Source organism: Rhincodon typus, chromosome 19 (assembly GCF_021869965.1).
Source record: "Rhincodon typus isolate 14 chromosome 19, sRhiTyp1.1, whole genome shotgun sequence".
NCBI classification, from domain to species: domain Eukaryota; kingdom Metazoa; phylum Chordata; class Chondrichthyes; order Orectolobiformes; family Rhincodontidae; genus Rhincodon; species Rhincodon typus.
In genome coordinates, this window is record NC_063350.1 from 16,724,047 (window position 1) to 16,746,882 (window position 22,836).

The 22,836-nt window shown below is 41.1% G+C and overlaps 1 protein-coding gene across 3 annotated transcripts; it reads right to left on the reverse strand.

The window, feature by feature from the left end:
* Positions 1 to 7,631: 7,631 nt before the first annotated feature.
* rps21 (ribosomal protein S21) lies at positions 7,632 to 21,055 on the reverse strand. 3 transcript variants are annotated; one of them, XM_020527023.2, is made up of 6 exons: positions 20,923 to 21,055; positions 16,269 to 16,383; positions 16,126 to 16,189; positions 14,545 to 14,616; positions 13,330 to 13,385; positions 7,632 to 7,704 (listed from the first exon to the last, which is right to left on the reverse strand). In XM_020527023.2, exons 2-6 carry the CDS (start codon positions 16,316 to 16,318, stop codon positions 7,695 to 7,697), a joined length of 252 nt encoding a protein of 83 aa, XP_020382612.1. In that variant the 5' UTR covers positions 16,319 to 16,383; positions 20,923 to 21,055; the 3' UTR covers positions 7,632 to 7,694. The 3 variants fall into 3 exon arrangements, with proteins under 3 accessions (XP_020382612.1, XP_048464054.1, XP_020382613.1); XM_048608097.1 differs by having other exon boundaries at positions 20,871 to 20,982; XM_020527024.2 differs by lacking the exon at positions 7,632 to 7,704 and having other exon boundaries at positions 13,326 to 13,385.
* Positions 21,056 to 22,836: the final 1,781 nt, after the last annotated feature.

The following is a 22,836-nucleotide window of genomic DNA, read 5'->3' on the forward strand; positions in this document are numbered from 1 at the left end:
CCTTCTTGCTTATCTACAAACACGAAAGGCTTTTCACAAAAAATTATAATTGCTGTAGAAGTGAAAAGCAAATGGAGCTGACAGATTTGAAAGGCAGCCCATAAGGCCATTAGCAATACAGTGTCTGATAAAGCGCAGAACTAGCTCCAGCCCCAAGGTCAAAAGTGCAATGGATGGGAATGTTGCCAAAGAGTGGAAACCAGAAGGAGACAGAAGCACAAACACAAGGGTTTGTTCTTTTTCCAATTGGCAAGATTCCACTGAGGTACACTATCTGCTTTAGAAGCAGCTTTGAAAATTTTGTGGCCATGAGCTACCTTTTTAAATAAATAAGTCATTGTTAAGTAAATAGTGATTTAGTAACACAAACAGAGTAGGTTTATCAGTCAAACTGTCCTTTTAATGGCATTACAGCAGGTAAGTTCAGAATGATGTCATGTTTCATTCATGTTAGTGTATGAATGAGTCCAACCTTCATAACTAAATATAGTTTGTTCCTTTGAAATTTCAGTGACTCCTTATTCACAATATTCTGTTTTCTTTTATGAGTGCAGCTCTGAAATGAGGGATGTATTATCTGAAAAAAACTGCAAGCTAATATAGCTTGTTTAAGTGAGCACGTTTTGTTTATATTTGAGCCTCTCATTTTGTCTTTGTAAATCAATTATTAGTGTATGTATGGATGACTTGAAGGAGTGTAAACTATACAACATGTTCAAATGATAGCTTGCTTTAAGCAAGCAAACTGACCTTGGTATTTCAATGATTTCAAAGGAGTTTATATCAACTGATATGAAAACTTCCCCCAACACTAATCGCTTGGAGCCAAATGATAATGCTTCAGACTATATTACTAATATGCGGTTGCTGAAACATGTACAACAATTGTTTCATAGAGTATTTTAATGATGCAGATTGCCAAACATTAGATCATCAGCAAAACCTTTCAGCAAGTAAGAGGTCAGCACCATAATAAAGACAGGCTTGTGGATTAATTACAAACGATCTATCAAAATGACTAACTGAAGCAACAAGGGTACCAAAAGGCACAAGTAACAATGAAGGCAAAACACTGCAAATGTTGGAAATCTGAACAACAAACAGAAAATGCTGTAAATACTCAGCAAGTAAGGCAGCATCTTTTGAAGGAGGACCCTAACTGAGAGGCTGGAATTTCATTTGGTTGCAGAGATGGGACCAAATCAATCAGGCCAATAATTTTCCATTGCTGTCCAGCATGACAGTCTTCCACCTGGGGGTGGTGGTATTTAAGATTGGGTAAGAAACAATTGTAAAAGGCCACTTCAGCCAAATGAAGAACCTGTTAAAGCCACATTGAAGATGCCAACTGGAAATGTCCAATTAGCAAACAGTCCCAACCCAACCCAAGCATGGCTGAATGGATGGAAGTGGTCTCCTGGTAGCAGGTGATGAGGAGGCAGCACACCATTCAGCCATGAAAACTTGGCTGCTAGCTAGCTCAGTGGCTGGACACTTTGCAATGTAGAGTGATGTGAACAGTGCAGGTTCAAATCCTGCTCTGGCTGGAATCACCACAGAGGCCTGCTTTCTTAACCTTGGCCCTTGTTTGCTGCGTGGCGACCATTTATGTTAAACTCCTCACTAGTTGTGCTCTCCAATGAGAGAACAGCCTCCGAAACTATGATGCTTTTCAGCTTCCCCTGCAGCCATTGGTGACGGGCCACAGTGCTGGGGGTACCCCTCCACAAAGACAACCTGTGGCACTGATTTTTGAAGTTTCTTCTAAACAGAAGTTTGATTTTCAGAGGGCACCTCCTCCTTTAGGTGCCCTCCCCTTCCCTTACCCACACTGTCAGCAGATTCCCCTTCTGACCATGGGGCTGCCAATCTCTGGGTGAGGGACAACCCCCTATTGGCCTCTGGTAGACTCCAGAACCCACCTATTGTCCTTTGTTGGGTGTGAATCCTGGTCAGTTGGTCAAGGCTACTTAATCGGCTGTCCACTTGAAAATGGCCAAGGGAACACTGTCTGGCCTTGTGGCTTCCTGACCCCACATTTCCTCATGACTAGGGTCTATCAACAAAAATCCAGCCCAATGATTCATTTTGGTGATGTTAGACGATAGGTTTACTGATATTCCCAGTAGCTGTCTGAAAGGAATTAGAGGCAAAGACATTGGCAGCTGCAAGGACACTGATAGCAAGGATGGCAGCATCAGCCTATCTTTTTATACCATGTCACAGTCTTTGGAGAACTGAGGATTTTTATGTGTGTTGTTCCTCAGATAGCAGCAGACTGTTAGTTCCTGGGCCTACTGTCTCAGCTGGGAGGCTAACCGTTTCTAACTTGCCTATTTCTACATGACCTCTCTCTGACCTTCTGCTCTTCCTCCTCCTCTTCCTCCCAACATTAGATTCCTGAAAGCACCCCAATTGAAACAAAAACAATTCTAGAAGCCCTTTAATGCTTCAGAGTCCACAATAGGAAGTAAAAGCGCAACACATCCTTTTGGATTAAAAAAAAAGACTGGTTACCTTGTCTGAGAATGGAAGAACATCATTTAAACAGAGTTTGAAATGGCTACCTCAGCATTTGCACTGTCACATCAGCCAATCTATAATGCACACATGTAATAAATGAGAAAGAATGGACACTTCAGATATTATTAACCTGTTCATGTGTTATGGCAAATAGAGCACGGTGGGACTTGAACCTGGGCCGTCTGACACAGAAATCACACTACCACTATGCTGCAAGAACCTACAAGGGAAACACTTAAGTTACTTTTAATCAGCACATTCAGATGTATTATGAAATGTCTGGGGCAGGTAGAATTTGAACCGAGCCCTTCTAATCGAGAGGTAGGTCATTGCCACTGTACCACAAGATCCCTTCACTTGGGACTTAAAGTGTCTTTTTTTAAATTCATTCATTATGTGGATGTCACTTACCAGGCCAGCATTTATTGACCATCCCTATTTGAACCAGGGGGCAATTAAGAGTCAATCATGCGTGTTTCATTAACATGAATTGGCTGTAAAGCAATTGAAGAATAGTGGACACTGTTTGTATAATGCAAACTTTCTGCCGTACAGGTATAGCAATTTTCTATAGCGATTCCCTTATAATGTAATTTTCTATAGCGCGAGGTCACACAAAAACGCAACTATCACTTTATAGGAGAACTACTTGTAAGGATGGCAGTTTCTTTCTCTAAAGGACTTTAGTGAACCAGATGGGTCTTTTCCCTAACAATTAACACTGGTTTCATGATCATCATTGGGCTCTGAATTCCAGATTTTATTGAATTTGAATTCCACCATCTGCCATTGCGAGATATAAGTGGGGGTCATCACAAATGGCATGCATGTGAGAATCAGACCATCATATAAACCTGAGTTTATATGAACAGAAAAGGAATTCATTCAATTAGTATCCAACTGATATTTCACTACAGGAATGCAAATCATATCGATCACTAAAAGCAGTGATGCCTCCTTAATCAGCAATCCACAGTTCTTGTATTTGAAGGAAGTGGATTATTGGATGGATGGCTGTCAATATCAGAGCTATTATAGCAGCCATTGGTGCTAACCCCCATGTGGAAGTCCCTTCCAGCAAGGGAGTGGTAGGCTGGTAGATTGGATTCCTCTTTCTGCAACATGTGCAAGGGAACTGTTAGTATCTAGCTTTGGCACCAAGGCTCTTGTGCTAAATGGTATCTCCCTGAGGCAACTCCAAACTCTTCACTTTTAAAATTCATTCACAGGATGGAGGGCATCACTGACATCAATTGCACATTCCTAATTGCCCTGCTTTAGAAAGTGAGTTGCCCTCATGTCTAGTGCATGGATTGTTGTGCCATTGCAAACAGCAGTTATGAATCAACCACATGGCTACGTACAAATGGGCAGCTCAACCCTGGTTTTGTTTCTCTTGCAGTCTGGTTAGCCATGTATTGTGTTTTGGCACACAAATATCTGTGAGTCAACACAGTGTGGAGCTGGAGGAACACAGCAGGCCAAGCATCATCAGAGGAGCTGGAAAGTTGATGTTTCGGGTTGGGACCCTTCTTCAGAAATGGCTCTTGTGCAATTTCTGAAGAAGGGTCCCGACCGGAAATGTCAACTTTCCTGCTCCTCTGATGCTGCCTGGCCTACTGTGTTCAACCAGCTCCACACTGTGTTATATCTGGCTCCAGCATCTGCAATTCTTACTATCCCTGCAAATAACAATTTTATACATTACTGTGCTGTATATATGCATAATGTCAAAAAAGCAGGAGTTCTAAAACAGAAGGCATTTAATGCATTTATCCAGCAAGATCTAGCACCTTTCCTAACCTAGAATTCATCTCCAATTGTTGAATTTACCGCACTCAAATATTTTAGCACCATCTGCTGGTGAATGTAAGAACAAGCAACTCCACATGGCCTCTTGAGCTTGCTGCACAACTCGCTGAACCGGAGCTTGGCCCTAAACTCTTGCTTCTGTAGAAAATAAGTGACAGGGAAGGTAATTTAGAAATTTCTTCAGAGTCACTGCAATGACAATAATTTAGATGTGAGGAAACGCTGGCAATTCAATCCCATTATAACCCAAAACAATTCTTATTGAAGTTCCAAGGTCTAAATCGCAGTGTGTTTAACAAAGCTGGTTACAGTATCAAAACAGTAAATGCCAGAATCAATCATCGGCAGTGAGTACAGACAGGTTATTGTAAATCAAAGCATACAATTCGACCTTTGAAATCTCAGAAATTCCTTCTAAAACAGGGCTCAAATGATATGATGAGTATCTTTATTTTGCTACTTTATACCTAAGATTTCATACCTAGCTATCTTAAGAATGCAGTATTTCTTTGTAGAAAAACAGGGTTTACTTTTCCATCGAGTATTAACCTGGACATGAATTTTGGTGCTGAAAGATCAAATCGCCACTCTACAATAATGCCCCACATGTAACACTGCATGTAAATTGGGAACAATAGATGACCTGTGTTTTAAAAAGAAAGATTAAAATGCAAATCGGTTAAGGGACGTGTAATTATGAGAAAAGATGTAGAATAAAGCTAGAGATCTCTTACAGCAGCTCCTTGCTGTCAGCTTGTAAGGCCCCAAAGTGTTGAAAAGTGGACTGCACGGTGTCTCTGTGGTTAGCACTGCTGCCTCAGAGTGCCAGGGAACTAGGTTTGATTCCACCCTCGGGCGACTGGCTGTGCAGGGTTTGCATGTTCTCCCCCTGTCTGCGTGTGTTTCTGCCAGTGTTCTGGTTTCCTCCCACAGTCCAAAGATATGCAGGGTGGGTGAATTGGCTATGCTAAATTACCTATACTGTTCAGGAATGTGCAGGTCAGGTGCATTAGCCATGGGAAATATAGGGTAGGTGGATGGGTCTGGGTAGGATGCTCTTTGGAGGGTTAGTGTGGACTTGTTGGGCCGAATGGCCTGTTTCCACACTGTAGGGATTCTATAGAACATGCAAATATACTGAAAAAATCAAATAGATAAAAATAATATTAATATGAGGCAATAGGAAAACACATGTAAAGATTTGAGGCATTTCTTCTCATGAAAAATCCTTTGACTTCATCTGGGTGTTCCCCCTCCAAAGATCAGTTACCCTATTTCTCAAGCTTTTGATTTCATCCCAACTGTGATAGGAGTTACCATGTCCTCACTTTTCACTCCATTGCCGTCTGCATTCATCAAACCACCTTCTAACATCTTCAATATGATTTTACTAACTGCATTCTCCTTTTTGAAAGAGCTTTTCCCTCAATAACACCTTAGATTCTACCACTCACTCTCCAATGGCAGCCCCCTGCACAAGCAGAGTAAAAACATCTATCCATTTACCATCTCTAATACTCAGCTCCCCAATCTATTCTCATGAAAATGTGAATCACGTGCAATCATACAGTTTGGAAACAGACCTTTAGTCCAACTTGTCCATGTTGACCAGATATCCCAGTCTGACTTAATCCCATTTGCCAGCATTTAGCTCATATCGTTCTGAACCCTTTCTATTCACATACCCATCCAGATATCTACATGCACTACTCTCTGCATCAAAGTCACCCCTTATATTCCTTTTAAATCTTTCCCCTCTCACCTTAAACCTATGCCCTTTAGTGTTGGACTCACCTTTCCTGGGAAAATGACCTTGGCTATTGACATTATCCATGCCCCTCATGATTTTATAAAGGTCATCCTTCAGCCTACAACACTCCAGGGAAAAAAGCCTCAGCTTATTCAGCTCCTCCCTATAGCTCAAACCCTCCAACCCTAGCTACATTCCTGTAAATCTCCTCTGAACCCCTGCAAGTTTCATGACACCCTTCCTATAGGTGACCAGAATTATATGCAGTATTCTAAAAGCGGTCTAACCAATGTCCTGTATATTCAAAACATGACATCCTAACTCCTATACTCAATATTCAGTACTTCCAACTTAGTATTTTATATTGATCTCAATAATGATCTGTTCAATACTAGAGATAGCCAAATGTACTGTTAATGAATGCAATCCCTTGCTCTCAATTTATCATTTAAGACCTCTCTGTTGTAATCACTATATTGTTTACAAGAATTTTCCTTTGATGACAAGATAGTCTTTAGCACAAAGCAGCATTCCAAGGAAACAAGTACTGTTCCAGTCATTATTTGATCTTTAAAGCAATGAATAATATCTGAAAACACAGTCCCTATGTATTCTTTTTAGGCAGTAGTCACCTTTTATTAGATCTCACATGTCAGCAAGGAATAGAAACTTAAACTAACTGTTACAATTAACAGCTATTGATAGAACACCATTATCCACGTTGTTATCCTTCAGAATTACAGACCGCAAACTGCAGTGACAACACAGCTTTGCCTTCCTCCTTCCCACCTCCCAAAATTTAAAAAAATATTTCTTACACATTTGAGATTCAAGCTGGACATTTTGGAAATTCAAATCTGCATTGAACTGAAGTAATAATGCAACCAGTGTAGCTTCATGGCCTCGTGGAAAGTCTCTCAAATTGCTTAGTCCCAACGCAGCTGTGTATTAGATCAAAATGCTTGTGTTGATGCACAGTTGAAATCTTTTCACACTGATGAGAGAGTGGTAAAACTGAACCCAAGCAGGTTGAGATTTCTTTAACCTAAAATTTGCACTTCCTTAGAAAACTGCAATTCACTTCCTAGATTGCACCTGAATCAGTTTTCCCATTAGGATCAGGTTGTTTTAGTAGATCAGGAACCGTGTACATTAGCATGCTTCCATTCTGGAGTCTGCTGTAAAGGTTTAATGCCCTCTATTAGATAAAGGTCAACATTAAAAGATGTAATATTAAGGAAATTCTCAATGTCAGTGTTTCAGTCTGCAACATTCACTAAGAATTCGACAACTGCAACTGAGGTCTGCGAGGTCAGATTTTTTGTTCACAAATGACCAGCATAAGTAGCAAGAACAGGGTGTGCAGAATGCTGTACACACAGCCTTTTGTGCAATTTTTTTGGAAAATAACAATTTCATTTTAACAAATAATTTGAGGTATGCTAAGGTGTGATATACTGATGTTACCAGTCAAGGGTAAAAGTGGAATGAACAGCTGTTGTGATTATTTGTCACTTAGTAACCAAAAACATGAAAGCACATTATGTATTTTGCTCAAATTTTTATTTCTATACAAACATGAAACTTTTCATAACTAGTCTTCAGCTTGTTAGACAACTCTGAAAGAAAAACAAAAAACCACATTTAAAAGACATTCAGAATAAAGGTGAAGCAAATAACATTAAAAATGTTAACCCAGTAAAACTTTTAAATTATTTATCGCAAGTTAACAAGAAAGACATTTCAATGTACACTTTTAGTGTAGCAATAAACTTATCTCAATACCTTGTACTTTATTGCAATTCTTTATTGCAATTCATCATTACATGGACTTGGTACACTTGAGGAATCTTTCACATTGCCCACTCTAACAAACAAACCTTTCAAGTTTTAAGAATTCAAAGTGAAAGGCATAAGTATTTTACCACATTCACTATTAACATGAACTTACAGCACAGAATCAGAACAATTGGCCCAAATGGTCTTTGCAGTGTTATGCTGTACTCGAGCCTCATACCAGCCATCATCACGCACCCTTCTGTCACTTTACCCTTCATCTGTTTATCCAGCTTTCTGTTAAGGGTGCCTACACTATTTGCCTCAATCACCCTTTGTTTCTTTTTAAATTAATCTGTGGGATATGGGCATTGTTGGTTCGCCAGCATTTGTTGTCCATCCCTAATTGCCTTTGAGAAGGTGGTAGCGAACTGCCTTCTTGAACCACAGCAGTCCACATGTAGGTTGACCCACAATGTGCCCTTCAGAGATGGAATTCCACCATTTTGACATAGCAATTGTGAAGGAACTATATGTTTCCAGGAGATATATTTCGAAGTCAGGATGTTGAGTGGCTTGGAGTTGGAGGTGTTCCCATGTACCTGCTGCCCATGTCCTTCCGGAAGGAAATGGTTGTGGGTTTGGAAGGTGCTGTCTAAGGAGCTTCAGTGAATTTCCACAGTGCGTCATGTAGATAATACACACTGCTGCTACTGAGCGTTAGTGGTAGAGAGTGTGGATGCCAATCAAGTGGGCTGCTTTGTCCTGGATGGTGTCAAGCTTCTTGAATATTGCTGGATCTGCATGCACCCAGGCAAGTGGAGAGTATTCCATCACAGTCCTGACTTTGTGCCTTGTAGATGGTGGACAGGCTTTGGGGAGTCAGGAAGTGAGTTACTTGCCACAGTATTCCTAGCTTCTGAACTGTTCTTGTAGCCACTGTGCTTATATGGTGATACCAGTTGAGTTTCTGGTCAATGGTAACCCCAAGGATGTTGATAGTAGGGGATTCAATCATGGTAACACCACTGAATGTAATGGGGGCATTGGTTAGATTGTCTCTTATTGGCAATGGTCATTGCCTGCCATTTGCATGGCACATATGTTACTCACCTCTTGTCAGCCCAAGCCTGGATATTTTTACAAGATCTTGTTGCATTTGAACAGGGAATGCTTCAGTACCTGAGGAACTGTGCAATCAACAGCAAACATCCTCACTTCTGATCTTATGATGAAGGGAATGTCATTGATGAAGCAACTGATGATTACTGAGCCTAGACCACTCCATTGAGGAACTCCTTTGGGATTCCTAACCGCAGCTGAGATGGACTGTGAACAACCATAAACACCTTCCTATGTGATTCCAGTTTTGGAGGACTCCTTGAAGCCACACTCAGTTGAATGAAGCCTTGATGTCAAGGGCTGTCACTCTCACGTCAGCTCTGGAATTCAGCTCTTTTGTTCATGTTTGAACCCAGGCTGTAATGAGGTCATGAGTTGAGTGACTGACAGAACCCAAACTGGGTGCCAGTGAGCTGTTTTATTGCTGAGCAGGTTCTGCTTGACAGCACTGTTGATGACACCTTCCATCACATTACTGATAATCAAGAGTAGACTTTTTTTTATTCATTCACAGGATGAGGGAGTCACTGGCGAGGCAGCATTTATTGCCCATCCATACTTGCCCAGAGGGCAATTAAGAGTCAACCACATTGCTGTGGGTCTGTAGTCACATGTAGGCCAGACCAGGTAAGGAGGGCAGTTTCCTTCCTTAAAGGACATTAGTGAACCAGATGGGTTTTTCATACAATTGACAACAGATTCACGGTCAGCATTAGATTCTTAATTCCAGATATTTTATTAAATCCAAATTCCACCATCTGCCATGGTGAGATTCAAACCTGGGTCCCCAGAACATTCATCTGGGTCTCTGGATTAACAGTCCAGCTATAATACCACTAGACCGTCGCCTTCCCTTGATGGGGCAGTAACCGGTTGGGTTGGATTCGTTCTGCTTTTTGTGTATTGCACATAGCTGTGCAATTTTCCACATTGGCATGCCAGTGTTGTAACTGTACTGGAAGAGCTTGGCTAGGGGAGCAGCAGATTCTGGAGCATTTGTCTTCAGTATTATTGCTGGATGTTGTCAGAGCTCATAGCCTTTGCAGTACCCAGTGCCCCCAGCTGTTTCTTGATATCACATGGAGTGCATCGAATTTGGTGAAGACTGGTACTGTGATGCTGGGGACCATTGGAGGAGGCCGAGATGGATCGTCCACTCAGCACATTTGGCTGAAAATTGATGTGAATGCTTCAGCTTTATCTTTTGCACTGATGTATTGGGCTCTTCCATCTGGATGACGATATTTGTGGAGTCTCATCCTCTAGTGAGTTGTTTAATTGCCCACCACCATTCACAGCGGATGTAGCACAACTAGAAAGCTTAGATCTGATCCATTGGTCAATTAGCTCTGTCTATCACTTGCTGCTTATGCTATTTGGCACCCAAATTCTGTTTGGTAGGTTCAACAGGTTGGACCTCGTTTTTAGGTATGCCTAGTGCTGTTCCTGACATGCCCTCCTGCACTGTGTACTGAACCAGAACTGATCCCCTGGCTTGATGGTAATGGTTAAGTGGAGGATATGTCGGGTCATTAGGTTGCAGATTATACTGGAGTACAGTTCTGCTTCTGTTGATAGCCCACAGCACTGGATGCTTGGTCTTGAGTTGTTAGATCTGTTCCAAGCCTGTCCCATTTATCGTGGTGATAATGCCATACAACACAATGGAAGTTATTCTTAATGTCACAGCGAGACTTGAGGCAGTGGTGGTCCCTCTTACCAATACTGACATGAGCAGATGCATCTGCTGCTAGCAGATTGGTAAGGATGAGGTCAAATATTTTTCTCCTTCTTGTCGGTCCCCTCACTACCAGTTGCAGACCCCATCTAGCAGCTATGCCCTTTAGGACCTGACCAACTTGATCAGTAATACTGCTGCCGAGCTACTCTTGGTGGTGGACATTTGAAACCCCCCACCTAGAGTACATTTTGTGCCCTTACCACCCTCAGTGCTTCCTTTAAGAGTTGTACATCATGGAAGAGTACTGATTCACCAGCCTAGGGAGCACGGTATGTGGTAACCAGCAGGAGGTTTCCTTGGCCACGTTTAACCTGAAGCCATGAGACTTCATGGAGTCCAGAGTCAATGTTAAGGATTCCCAGGGCAACTCCCTCACGACTGTATATCCTTGTGCTGCTGATGGGACAGGATATATCCAGGGATGGTGATTGTGGTGTCAGGGATATCATCTGTCATGTATGATTCCATGAGTATGACTATACTCTATAATAGGCTCTTGCTTAACTAAACTGTGAGGGAGCTCTCCCAATTTTGGCACTAGCCGCCAGATGATAGTAAGATGTTGGTTTACAGGGTCGATAGGCCTGTTTCTGTACTTATCATTCCTGGTATGTACGTTGATGCCAAATGGTCCATCCAGTTTCAGTTCTTTGTTGAGACTTCATAGTGATTGATACAACTGAGTGGTTTGCTAGGCCATTTCAGAGGGCAGTTGAGAGTCAACCATATTGCTATGGATCTGGAGTAGCACATAGGCCACACCACCATCAGAATGGCAGATATATTTCCCTGAAGGACTTTAGCAAGCCAGATAGGGTTTTCCAATGATTTAATGGTCATCATTCAATTCTTATACGGTCATCAATAGATTCTTAATTCCAGATATTTTTAATTGAATTCAACTTCCACTACCTGCCATGGCAAGATTAAAATCCAGGTCCCGAGAGCCGTAACTAAGTTTCTGGATTAATAGTCTAGCTATAACATCTCTACACCACTGCCTCCCCCTGTTTGACTCTGAGTACCACATTCTAACCAGTGAGTGTGAAGAGGCTTGTCCTGATTTCCCTATTGATTTTATTAGTGACTATCTTATGTTTATGGAGCTAGTTTTGTTCTCAACTGTAAACAAAAACATTTCTATATCTAAACTAACAAATCCTTTCATTCTCCTAAGACCTCTGTTGCTCAGTCATTACCTTCCTAAAGGGAAGAGACTTGGCCTGTCCAATCTTTCCTGATGAACAGCCTCTAATTTCTGGCATCTAACAAGACTTTTTTTAGACCTTCCCCACTGCATCTATGCCTCCAACGAGAGCAAGATTTATTGTACTTAGTTTAACCAAGATTCTGTCCAAGTTTCATATAAAGGTTCTGCTATTTAATTCCATCCTTCCAAAAATGAATCCAAAAAAAGCCCTTTTCTTTGCTTTTTCAAAGAGCTCTTTCCAGATCCCTCAAACTTCTAACCCGTTTTGGCACTTATCTTCCAGAGTATGTAGTCTCTTTAATCTATTAAAAAAGGTACCACCTCAAACATTTTACCTATATTGAAGTTCATTTGTCAAATATATTTGTTCTGCCAAGTTTATTAACATCTTCCTATATTTAGGGATGAGTGACCAAAGTTAGAAAGGTCTGATTCCTTGTGAGATTAGGAATCGTGTAATCATTGTACAATTTAACCTGAATAGCAGATCAACATCTTGCAGGCTATTTCAATTGGTGAAACTATTAGACTTAAGTAGTTTTCGCTTTGTTTGCCTTCTGTTAATGTCAAACTGTGGACTAATGCATTTGCACCACATCACAAAAATGACCTCAGCATTTCATGCAGTTAGATACAATACAGGATGAATTAAGTACTAACACCAGAACAACACACTTTAAGGACTTTACTGCTCCATGATCTCTCACATATCTCCCTCCCACCCTTGTCGATCTTGAGATTTTGGCTGTCAGTGATCAACACACACTGTGCTTCTACTGGTCTGATCAGACAGCTGTGATTAGATCAGTAAATCTGTTTCTCCCACTTACCCCTTCAATTACAACTCTGTAGTCAGTTCCCAATGCACTCACTGATGGCTTCACACACGTTATTTATTCCTAGCCTCAATTGGATTAGACCAATGCCCCGGAGTTTGGAAGCACATCCCAGTTCAAAGCTACCTACCCCACACTCGACAGCCCACCCTGCCTTACTCCCGTTCATGTCACTATTTTTATTACCTAGTCCACTTTTGGTTCAAATCTGTACTGGAAGAATCAACTTTTCCTCAGTCTGTTCACTGTAGTCGTTCCATTTATAATCTGGTTGAGCACTCTTAATTAATTTCTGGTGAAAGATTATAGGTTTGAAAAGACAACTTACTTTCTTCACAGATGTATGACCTAATGTTCCCATTTTTCTGTTTTTAATAAACATCATGTTGGGCTTGGGATGGGATCACAGTACAAAACTGCCTATTAATTTGGTACCGCATGTGCAACAATCATATGTTTCACTCCTCAGTATCAATATCTCCCATGCGTTAATTTCAGAAATAAAACTACTCAACCATAAAGAAAATCAGGACGTGTAAAGGCTCAATATTCAACTTACTTGGCCACGATGCCATCATTCTTAGCCAGCCGCAAGATACAGTCATCTGACTCACCCTGTAATTAGAAACAAAATAAACTATAACATCACTCTTCAAATGCACTCACCAAGTTTGACTGCATTCTCCAGTCACCAAAAGGCCGTCAGATGTTGCATTTATTGCAGCCACAGATTAAATGACTAAATTTATAGTAAGCTTACTATGTGTCAGATACTTGAAATACAAGAACATTTGAAACAGGTTTCAAGTATCAAAATAAAAGTACTCATTCTGTTTGTTTGGATATGAAGATCATTTTGGGACAGATTTTGTGTCTCTGCAGCTGAAGCTGAAGGGCTCCTTGCTGAGGTACAACTCTATAGATGTCAGTCATGCTGCAGCAGTGTCACCAAATCCCATTAATCACAGGATCTTCAATAATCTATTTACTTATGGAAGGACCCTAGCTACAAACAGTCTTTCCTCACATCCAATTGAATGCAATTATATGGGAATAAAACATTGCCACTGAAGTGGGACACACAGAAAAATTTCAAACTCTCATTTGGTGAGGGGGTAAAATTTAGTTTTGATTGCGTTTCCCTACAGAGCACCACCATTTTGAGCTGAATCATTCCAAAAGTGTCCAACTCATTACTGAATGGTGCCAGGAGCAATAGGTAAGACTGCATGCTTCCTTATTCTGTATACTGACCTACCAACAGTCAGCTAAGCCAGGAAGAATACTTCTTACAGTCACTCACTCTTGGTTAAGTACAGTAAACGTATGAGCACTTTCGGATACAGACCTATGTAAATATACAGAGGGATATTTACATGAAAGATAAGAGCCATACTTGTTCAGAAGTGCCTATTTTCTATTATTTTCAAATTGATTTCATACAGAGAAAAGGCAACACTCTGGATTTGTTGCATCCAAACAGTAGTTAATTCTTGCAAACCAAATCGCTTATTATGTTCAGAAAGGATATTGTTCAGTTCAGGAAACTTTAAAACGTCCTCAAAATTTCCATTAGGAACAAATGTAAATAAATTTGATTTAGTGTTAGGACACAGTGTTCTCTGTAGTTATTATACAGTAACAACCTTAAATCTGAAGATAAGTAGAAATGGTGTCCTTCAGTATCACCAGAGCCTACATTACAAAACAAATGGAAGGTACTATGCCAAGGCGGGAAGATATTTCCTTCAGTGTCCCCAGAATACATACATACCATTCTACGGATAACTCCACAGATAGCATAGGTTTTATGCTGGCCATTAAATCTTCCTGTTACTTTATCAACCTAAGATAAAATTAATAAAAAGATTAAACCATTAGGAAAGGGCCAACAGATATCTCAGACATCTTATAAACAAATTCCATAACTTAACACTGATATTTCTACCATTTGACCATTTATCACAAGTCAGAACCATAAGGAACAATAGTGTGGTAATACAGTAAGGATAGTGCAGCTGATATTATGCATAAAGACTTTCAAAAGGAGCTAGCAAAGTACCACGTAATAAATTTACCAACAAAAGGAAAACCAATGCGCTCAGGACAGCAGTGACAACATGAATCTGAAATTTGGTAAAGGACATGGATCAGAAAATAGCAATGAATCGACATTTTTCAGGCTAGAAACTAAGGTTCCTTAGGAACGGTATTTGAACCACTGCTCTTTTTGATATACAACAATGACCTGGACTTGAGTCAAGGGGTGCAATAATAAAAAACTTGGAAAGGCAATGAGGAATGAAGTAGACTTCAGGAGGACGATGACTGTGAAATGTGCAGACAGACAATAAACAATACTTAATGCAGAGATGTGTGAAGTGATACATTTTTGTAGGAAAATAGAGGTAACACAAATGAAATGGCACATTTTTCAAGAGAGTGCATAAAACTTTGAAGGTGGCAGGAAAAATTAAGGCAGCTGTTAAAACAGCATATGGCATGCCTGCTTTCTTCAGATGAACAACAAATACAAAGGCGAGGAAGTTGTGCAAAACCTAAACTAGCGTAATTTTCAATTCAGACCCATGCATTCGAAAGGATGTTAAGGCTTTAGAAGAGAGTACAGATCCTCCACCACCCAGAAGGACAAAAACTGCAGGAGCATTAGGATAGCACCTAGCAAATTCTGCTTCAAGCAGCAAACCATTGCTAATTCAAACTATACTACTGTTACTGGGTTAAAATTGAGGAACTCAAATTAATGTGGGCATCATTGGTTCTCTGAAACCATCTTATTTTATTAACCCCTATGCATTCCGATTTTAATCACTCCACCCTTGATCATTGTGCCTTCCACTACCTGGGGCCCAAGCTTCAGAAATTCCCTTCCTAAACCTACCTGCTCTTTTAAAGTGCTTCTAAGATCATAATTCCTTGATTAAGCATTTGGTCAGTTGCCCCAATACTTCCTTAGTGCTCAGATTCAAATTGTGTTTGAAAATGCTCAGTTGAAACATCTTGGGACATTTTATTTCATTTAAGGTGTTATTTGAAGGGTCATGGGCAAAAACAGGAGTTGAACTTACTGGATAGCTCTACAAAAATTCCTGTTTCCCCATTCATTTTCAGGCACATAATGAAAGTGTACCAGGAAGTTATTTTTAAACTGACTTTTCTTTGCATACAACCTGGAAATCTTCAAATGACTCACTATCAAAATCGCACAGAATTTTGAACACCCCTATAAAATCTCCCAAATGCTTCCACTGGACAACAAGTCCAGTGCAAATACACCAATCCACCCTTAATGATAACTCAGATTTACATTCCAGTTCTTTGAAACTCAACTCACCTCAGCTATGTTGATTTGAATTGAAGCATGGTCCTTTGCAGCAATAATTCTGCTGCTTGCAGAGCTGAAAGAAACAGTAACAATTTAGCTAACTATTAGGCATGCAACATGAAGATCATTATGTGCTCATATCTGTTACTCACCATTTACGTGGAACGTAAAGATCAACAAATTCACCAGCGTCGTTCTGCATGTTGGCTTTCTAAAGTGTGTGATTTCTTCAGAGGCTGGGTTTTAATTCAGCTGTTACGCAGAGATCTAGGCACATAAAAAGTCAAAATTTCAGCAAATTGTATCAAATATTAAATTAGATACTCAACTTCAACTAAAAATTAGACAGCTTGAAAATAAAAATTGAAATAGTTCCATTACATTGATGAATCAGCAATATTACTCAAATGTGTGACCAAAATTATATCAATGACATAGTAACTAAACATGTCTTCTGGATGAAGATTCCTTTTGCTCAACTTAAAGGATGCTAATTACAGCACCTTTAACACAATAAATCTTCTTGAGGCATTTCTCAGGAGCATTATATCACTGAGCCGCTTAAGGTAGGAGGTGACATGACCAAAGCTCGGTCAAAGTGAGTGGTCTTAAAGGAAGAAAGTAAAGTAGAGGCAAAGTGGGGCAAAAATAATCTTCCAGAGCTTTCCATTAAAGCAGCTGAAGGAACAGCTGTCAAGAGTGGAACTATTAAAATCCAGAACACTGAAGAATTAGGTGACCTCAAAATCTTGGGAGGATGATGGGACTACCGGAGTTTGTAGAGAAAAAGAGAGTCCAGGTCATGGTGGGATTTAATAATAGAAATGACAATTCTGGAATCACAACACTGACTGTAAATCAGCGAGCACAGGGGTGACAGGTAAATGGGACTCAAGAGTTAAGACGTAAGAAGAAGAAAATGAATTACTTAAAGTTTCCAGAGCAGATTCAATGTTCCTTCTAAGCTGGCGCACATGCAGCTGCACCATGGCATTGGCGCACTGATCACAGCGGTGGGGGACCACACAGCCATTAAGAAAATTAGAGAGAATACTGGGAACAACATGGAAGACAAGCCAGGAATGTACTGGACATCTACAGGTAATAAAGACGATCCGAGTCAAGGTAAAGTCAAGCAATGTCAGACAGACAGAAATGGGCAGTTCTATCCCTGAGACAAATGTGTGGTTGAAAGCTCATTGCAGGGTCATACGTGACATAGGTTGCTAACAGACTGGTCCGATCTCAGTGACTGCTCCGAAAGAAAGGAGTCAGAAACTACGGAACAAAATTTGGAGCAGCGTGCCAAAATAAGGCTTTAAATTTTCCCAATATTCAGCTGGAGGAAATTTGTGCTCGTTCAGTGTTCAATGTCAGATAAGCAGTCTGATACTTCAGCGACGGTGCAGGATTCAAGAGGGGTGGCGGTGAAGTACAGCTCGGTGCTGTCTGTGTGCATGTGAAAACAAATGCTGTAGTTCTGACTGATGTCACTGCGGGGCAGCAGGTAGATAAGAAATAGGAGGGCAGCTGGACAGATCTTTGGGGAATGCCAGAGATAATGGCGCAGGACCAGGAAGAGAAGCCATTGTAATAGATAATTAGGTAGGCTCAATGAAACCAAGTGAGAACAGTCTCATCCAGGGCAAGGGTAGACAGGCACCGGAGGATGGTGTGATCAAGCATCTAAAAAGCTGCAGACAAAAACAAAGAGGAATATCTTAGCTCAGTCACAGCTGATGTCATTTGGGATTTTGACATCGAATATTTAGTACCAGAGGGGGGTCAAAGAGTTTATCCACTGGCAGAGGCCATAGCGTGAGTGAATTGGATAGGAGATTGACAATATTACCCTCAGAACATTTGCTCTCTCAAACACTGGTGATTTAGGAAAGGAAGCACTGGGTCAAAGAGCAAACAGGAGTTGGTGAGAATTAGAATAAAGGCAGCAGTGTCGTGGCTAATGTGAAGTTTATTGATGATGGAAGAGACCAGAGCCCTGCAAAGGTTGTTTCTAGCACAGGCAGGCTCCAGGTTGCAACATCTGCAAGTTGATTTGTACAGAAATTGGAACAAATTTCAGGACAATATAAAGGAGCCATTCGTAAGTAGGAAACGCTCAAATGTCGGATCCTGAAAATTACATCCATGAATGAGATTGCATTCTTAAGTCAGGGATCCCTTGTAGTAACAACATTGTGGAAGAGTTTCAGAAGATAGGCCAACACACATGCAAAGACAGGTGATGTTACAGAGGTGGAACGAGGCTATTTTGTCAGGGTCAAATATGTTATTAAGGGTTTTCAATTGGGACATTAGCTTTAGGTCTTCCCCATGCTTATTTCAGGGAGATTTTGGCTCATGCAAAACGGTACAAGGACCAGCTCTCTGAGACATAGTGCCAGGATTGGTTGAGGGCAATTTGTGGTGAAGTTGCCGTCTTCATCATGTATGTGCATTGGCTTTTCAGATTGTGTTTTTGAGGTTAGCACCTTAGTAAGAGACTAGAGTGGTCCAAGGATGGATTACAGAGATAATCTTGAGGTGGAAAAGCATTGCAGGAGATTCTGTGGCCACAATTGGGTAGGCGAAAGTAAACCACACAAGGGTAGCTAGAAATGGAAGAGTGACATGATTACAGTAAAGGCTTACAGGCAGCTCAAGAAGGATGTGAGAAGACAGTGTTCTCTGACAACTCGTGAGCTTGGGCATTTGCTTATGATTGATCAGCAATTTATTAGTGCTGAATGTTTATAAGGAGCTATATGCTCCAACTGCTATTAGAACAATCTTACCAACAGAAATTCAAAAAAAACACACAAACGGATTTCCCCACTCTTCAACAGTAAACTTCAGACTGAACAGGCAACAATGCATTCTTTTCCTCAGTTAGCACTTGGAATATTAACTGGAGTTCTCAAGACAGAATCAGAAAAAATTTCAAACAGAGAACAACCCTCCAATGGAGGAAGTACGTTTGCTTAAAATAATATTAAAAGACTAAAGAAACTCAAATGTTTCAATCAAATCTCAGCTTCAGTTTTTTCCCCCACAAAAGTACACGTAAAAGACATTTGAAGAATGCTGAAACAGTAATTGGGTACACACAGTTAATTCTGAGATGGCAATGAAGCCTCTGCTGCTTTCAGCATGTGGAATCCAAGAAATAGCAGAGGAGTTAAACAGATATTTTCATCATAGATCACAGAATCCCTACAGTGTGGAAACAGGCCCCGCAGTCCAAGTCCACACCGACCCTCAGAGCATCCCACCCAGACCCATTTCCCTATAACCCACCTAATCTACACATCCCTGAACCGTATGGGCAATTTACCACGGTCAATTCACCGAGCCTGCACATCTTTGGACTGTGGGAGCACCCAGAGGAAACCCACGCAGACACGGGGAGAATGTGCAACATTCTTACAGACAGTCGCCCGAAAGTGGAATCGAATCCAGGTACCTGGCACTGTGACGCAGCAGTGCTAACCACTGTGCCACCCCGACTGATTTTGCATAGTCTTTATGGTGGAAGATACCACAAACATTCCATTAATACTAAAGAATGTGGGGAAAGGATTAAGTTTGTCAACAATCCTTGGATTCTGGAGAAGTATCAGAGATTTGGAAAACTGCCAACGTGACACCCCAAAAAGGAGGGAAAAATCAAGTGGATTAACCTAACATCTGTTGTTGGAATCAATTTAATAACTAGTAGCAACACATTTGTAAAATCAATCCAATCAAGCAAAGTCACCATGGCTTCATGAAAAGGAAATAGTGTCTGTTAGAGTTAGAGTTTTGAGGAAGTCTCATTCAGTGTGCAGAGAGGAACCTGTAAATATGTTTGTATTTGGACTTCCAGAATGCATTCAACAAGGTACCCCACAAAAGATAACGTTATAATAGCTCATGTCGTTGGAGGTAGTATATTGGCATGGATACTGATTTGGCTAAAGGGTAGGAAACAGTGAATGCAAATAAGGGTTTTTTATCCTCCCCAAGGTTGATAACCCGTAACCAGTGGGGTTCCACAGGGATCAGTGCTGGGACTGCAACTGTTAATAATATGCTAATGGCTTGGAGGAAGGAAGTGAAGGTATTATAGCCAAATTTGCACACAACACGAATACAGTGATAGGTTAATGGGCTAAATGTTGGCAAATGAGAATATAATGTGGAACAATGTGAAGTTGTTTATTTTGGAAGCTAGAACAAAAGGACGGTATTATTTAAATGGAGAAAAACTACAGAAAGCCTGAACACAAAGGGACTTGGTGCACTTTCTCTAAAACGTTCACACATTCAAACTCAGCTCGCCTGATATCCCACTACATCACGAGTATGTCCAACAGTTTTTTTTCCCATCTGTTGCTGTATTAATTCTTGTGAATACTTATAATTATTTGAATGATGAAGTGTGCTTTTTGCTAATTTGTGTGGGGTGCCTGCAGTATTTCGAAATCGTCTCGGTATTTCTCTCTCCTCACAGATAATATCATAAAATCGTTAAGCATCTCCAACACTATCTGGATGTTTTTTTTAAACTGCAGGTTGTAGCGGTTCCTTGTGAACAAGAGTGTGCCCTCTCCAAGGCCCGGGCTCAGAGCCTGAGGCCCACTCCACACACACGCGGCAGCTTCCTCTTCACCGCCTCATCAGGCGGCGAGCACTCTTACCACCGCCCCCCCCCCGCCTTCCCCACCAGCCCGAGGCCCAGTGGGAGCTCTCAACAATGGGGCCACGATCCTCACCCCATCGGAGCCCCGCTGAAACGCCGTATCCCCAAGAGCTGGGCACACTCACCCTGCGATCGGAACGGACGCCGCCGAAAAGAGAAAGGGGAGTCGCCGCCAGCGGCAATGTCGTCATGTTGGCACCGCTTCCGGGGGCGTGCTGGCCATCGTGCCCCGCCCCTTTGGCCATGCTGCGCACGCGCTGAGGGGCAAAGCAGAAGCTGGAGATCCACCTTTCCAGCTGTCAGCCTCGACTACTTTGTGCCTTTTAAGGTATTTTCTAGTCAACCTGTTCAGAGATGTTATTAAGACACCTCTGGGGCAGGTGGGACTTAAATCTGGGCCTCCTGGCAGGGACACTAGCATCACACAAGTGCCCTGAATGAATTAAATTTTAATTCCACCAACAACTTAAGTGGGTGGTCCACTAGTAGTGTCTACTTCTGGATCAGGAGGGCCGCTTCGTTACCCAGCTGCTCCAGAAGTGTCAAAAACCATATTTGAACAGGTTGATTAGAAAATGTCTATGAAGCTATGGGCCAAGTGCTGGGAAATGGGATTAAATGAGACAGCTGCTTGATGATGGGCAGACCAAACGGCCTTTTTGATTCTATCTCTAAACATGTTGTAGTTAATTTTCTAATCAACCTGTTCAGAGATGTTTTTTCACACTTGTGAAGCAGGTGGGACTTGAACATGGTCCTCCTGGGACCCATAGCCTTGTATGCAATAGCATTTCCAGTGCTCATCTCAAAAATAATTTTTAAAATTCGAGTATTCCCACCTCTATCACCCTTAAAGATTGAGCTGTGTCACAACATGCAGCTATTTCCTAATCAACCTGTTCGCATAACACATTTAGATGCAAATATGATAAATCATTTGAAGCTGACAGCTCTCCTGGTACCCTAAAGCTATCCTAATCCTATGATTAGTCCAACATCTACGATTATTTCGGTGAAGGAATTTGCTTTTTGCTCATTTCTATGTACCTTACCTTGCAATGAGCTTTAATTGTCATTAAATTCTCAGGACAGGCCATGGCCTAGTAGAATCACTGGACTATTTATCTACAGACCAACTTCTGGGGACATGCATTTGAATGCCACAATGGCAGATAATGGAATCTGAATTCAATAAAAATTTGGAATTAAGACTCTAATGATGACCATTGCTGACTGTTGGGGGAAAAAAATCGTCTGGTTCATTAATGTCCTTTAGGGAAGGAAACTGCTGTCCTTACCCGGTCTGGCCTACACGTTACTCCAGGCCCATAGATTGTCTACTTTTCTAAATGAGCTTGCTCCATTTTTGGTATCGGAATATATTGTACTAGAAGCGTGCTCTGTCTAAACCATACTGGAGTCAGCGTTCTTGCCAACTTCACGATTGGGGAAGGAGAGAGGATACTAAACTAAATAGTGAGAACAGAATCAAATTTAGGAGGACATGGTAAATCAAATTGCAAAGTCAAGACCAAGGACAAAGCCATTTATATGAGAAACGATAAATAGACTGTGGCAGGAGAGATTAGAGAGCACAAATGAAGAGTTAACTAACAGGTAAGTCTAGAATTTACAAAAGGTAAAACTGAAGACTTTTGAATGCACTGACTATTCAAAACTAAACAGGTGAACTGAGAATACAGCAGAAATGGAGTACAATCTGGCAGCCAATACAGAAATATGGCTTCAGGATGTCATGGATTTTTGAAGGGTATAGAATATTTTGGAATGTCAGGTAACTAGGAAAGGGTGACTCTGTTAGTTAATGATGATATTGGCACAACAGACGGGGAAAGGCAAAAAGTCATTTGTTGGAGTAGTGCACAGGCCCAAAAACATTAACAAGATTATTTACAACAATGTACCCTTCGACAAAATAGTTTGATCAAATCTAACATTTAACACCTCCAGCAACAGATTTTTTTTTAGTTCTACTATTGGAAAATCCTCTCCATCAGATGTGAGAAAGTGACCACAGA

Coding starts and splice junctions, on each gene's coding strand:
- rps21 (XM_020527023.2), bottom strand. CDS start 16,318: ATGCAGAACGACGCTGGTGAATTTGTTGATCTTTACGTTCCACGTAAA. Junction 16,190..16,268: donor CTTTACGTTCCACGTAAATG/GTGAGTAACAGA, acceptor TGTTTCTTTCAG/CTCTGCAAGCAGCAGAATTA. Junction 13,386..14,544: donor GTGGAGTTATCCGTAGAATG/GTATGTATGTAT, acceptor TTCTAATTACAG/GGTGAGTCAGATGACTGTAT.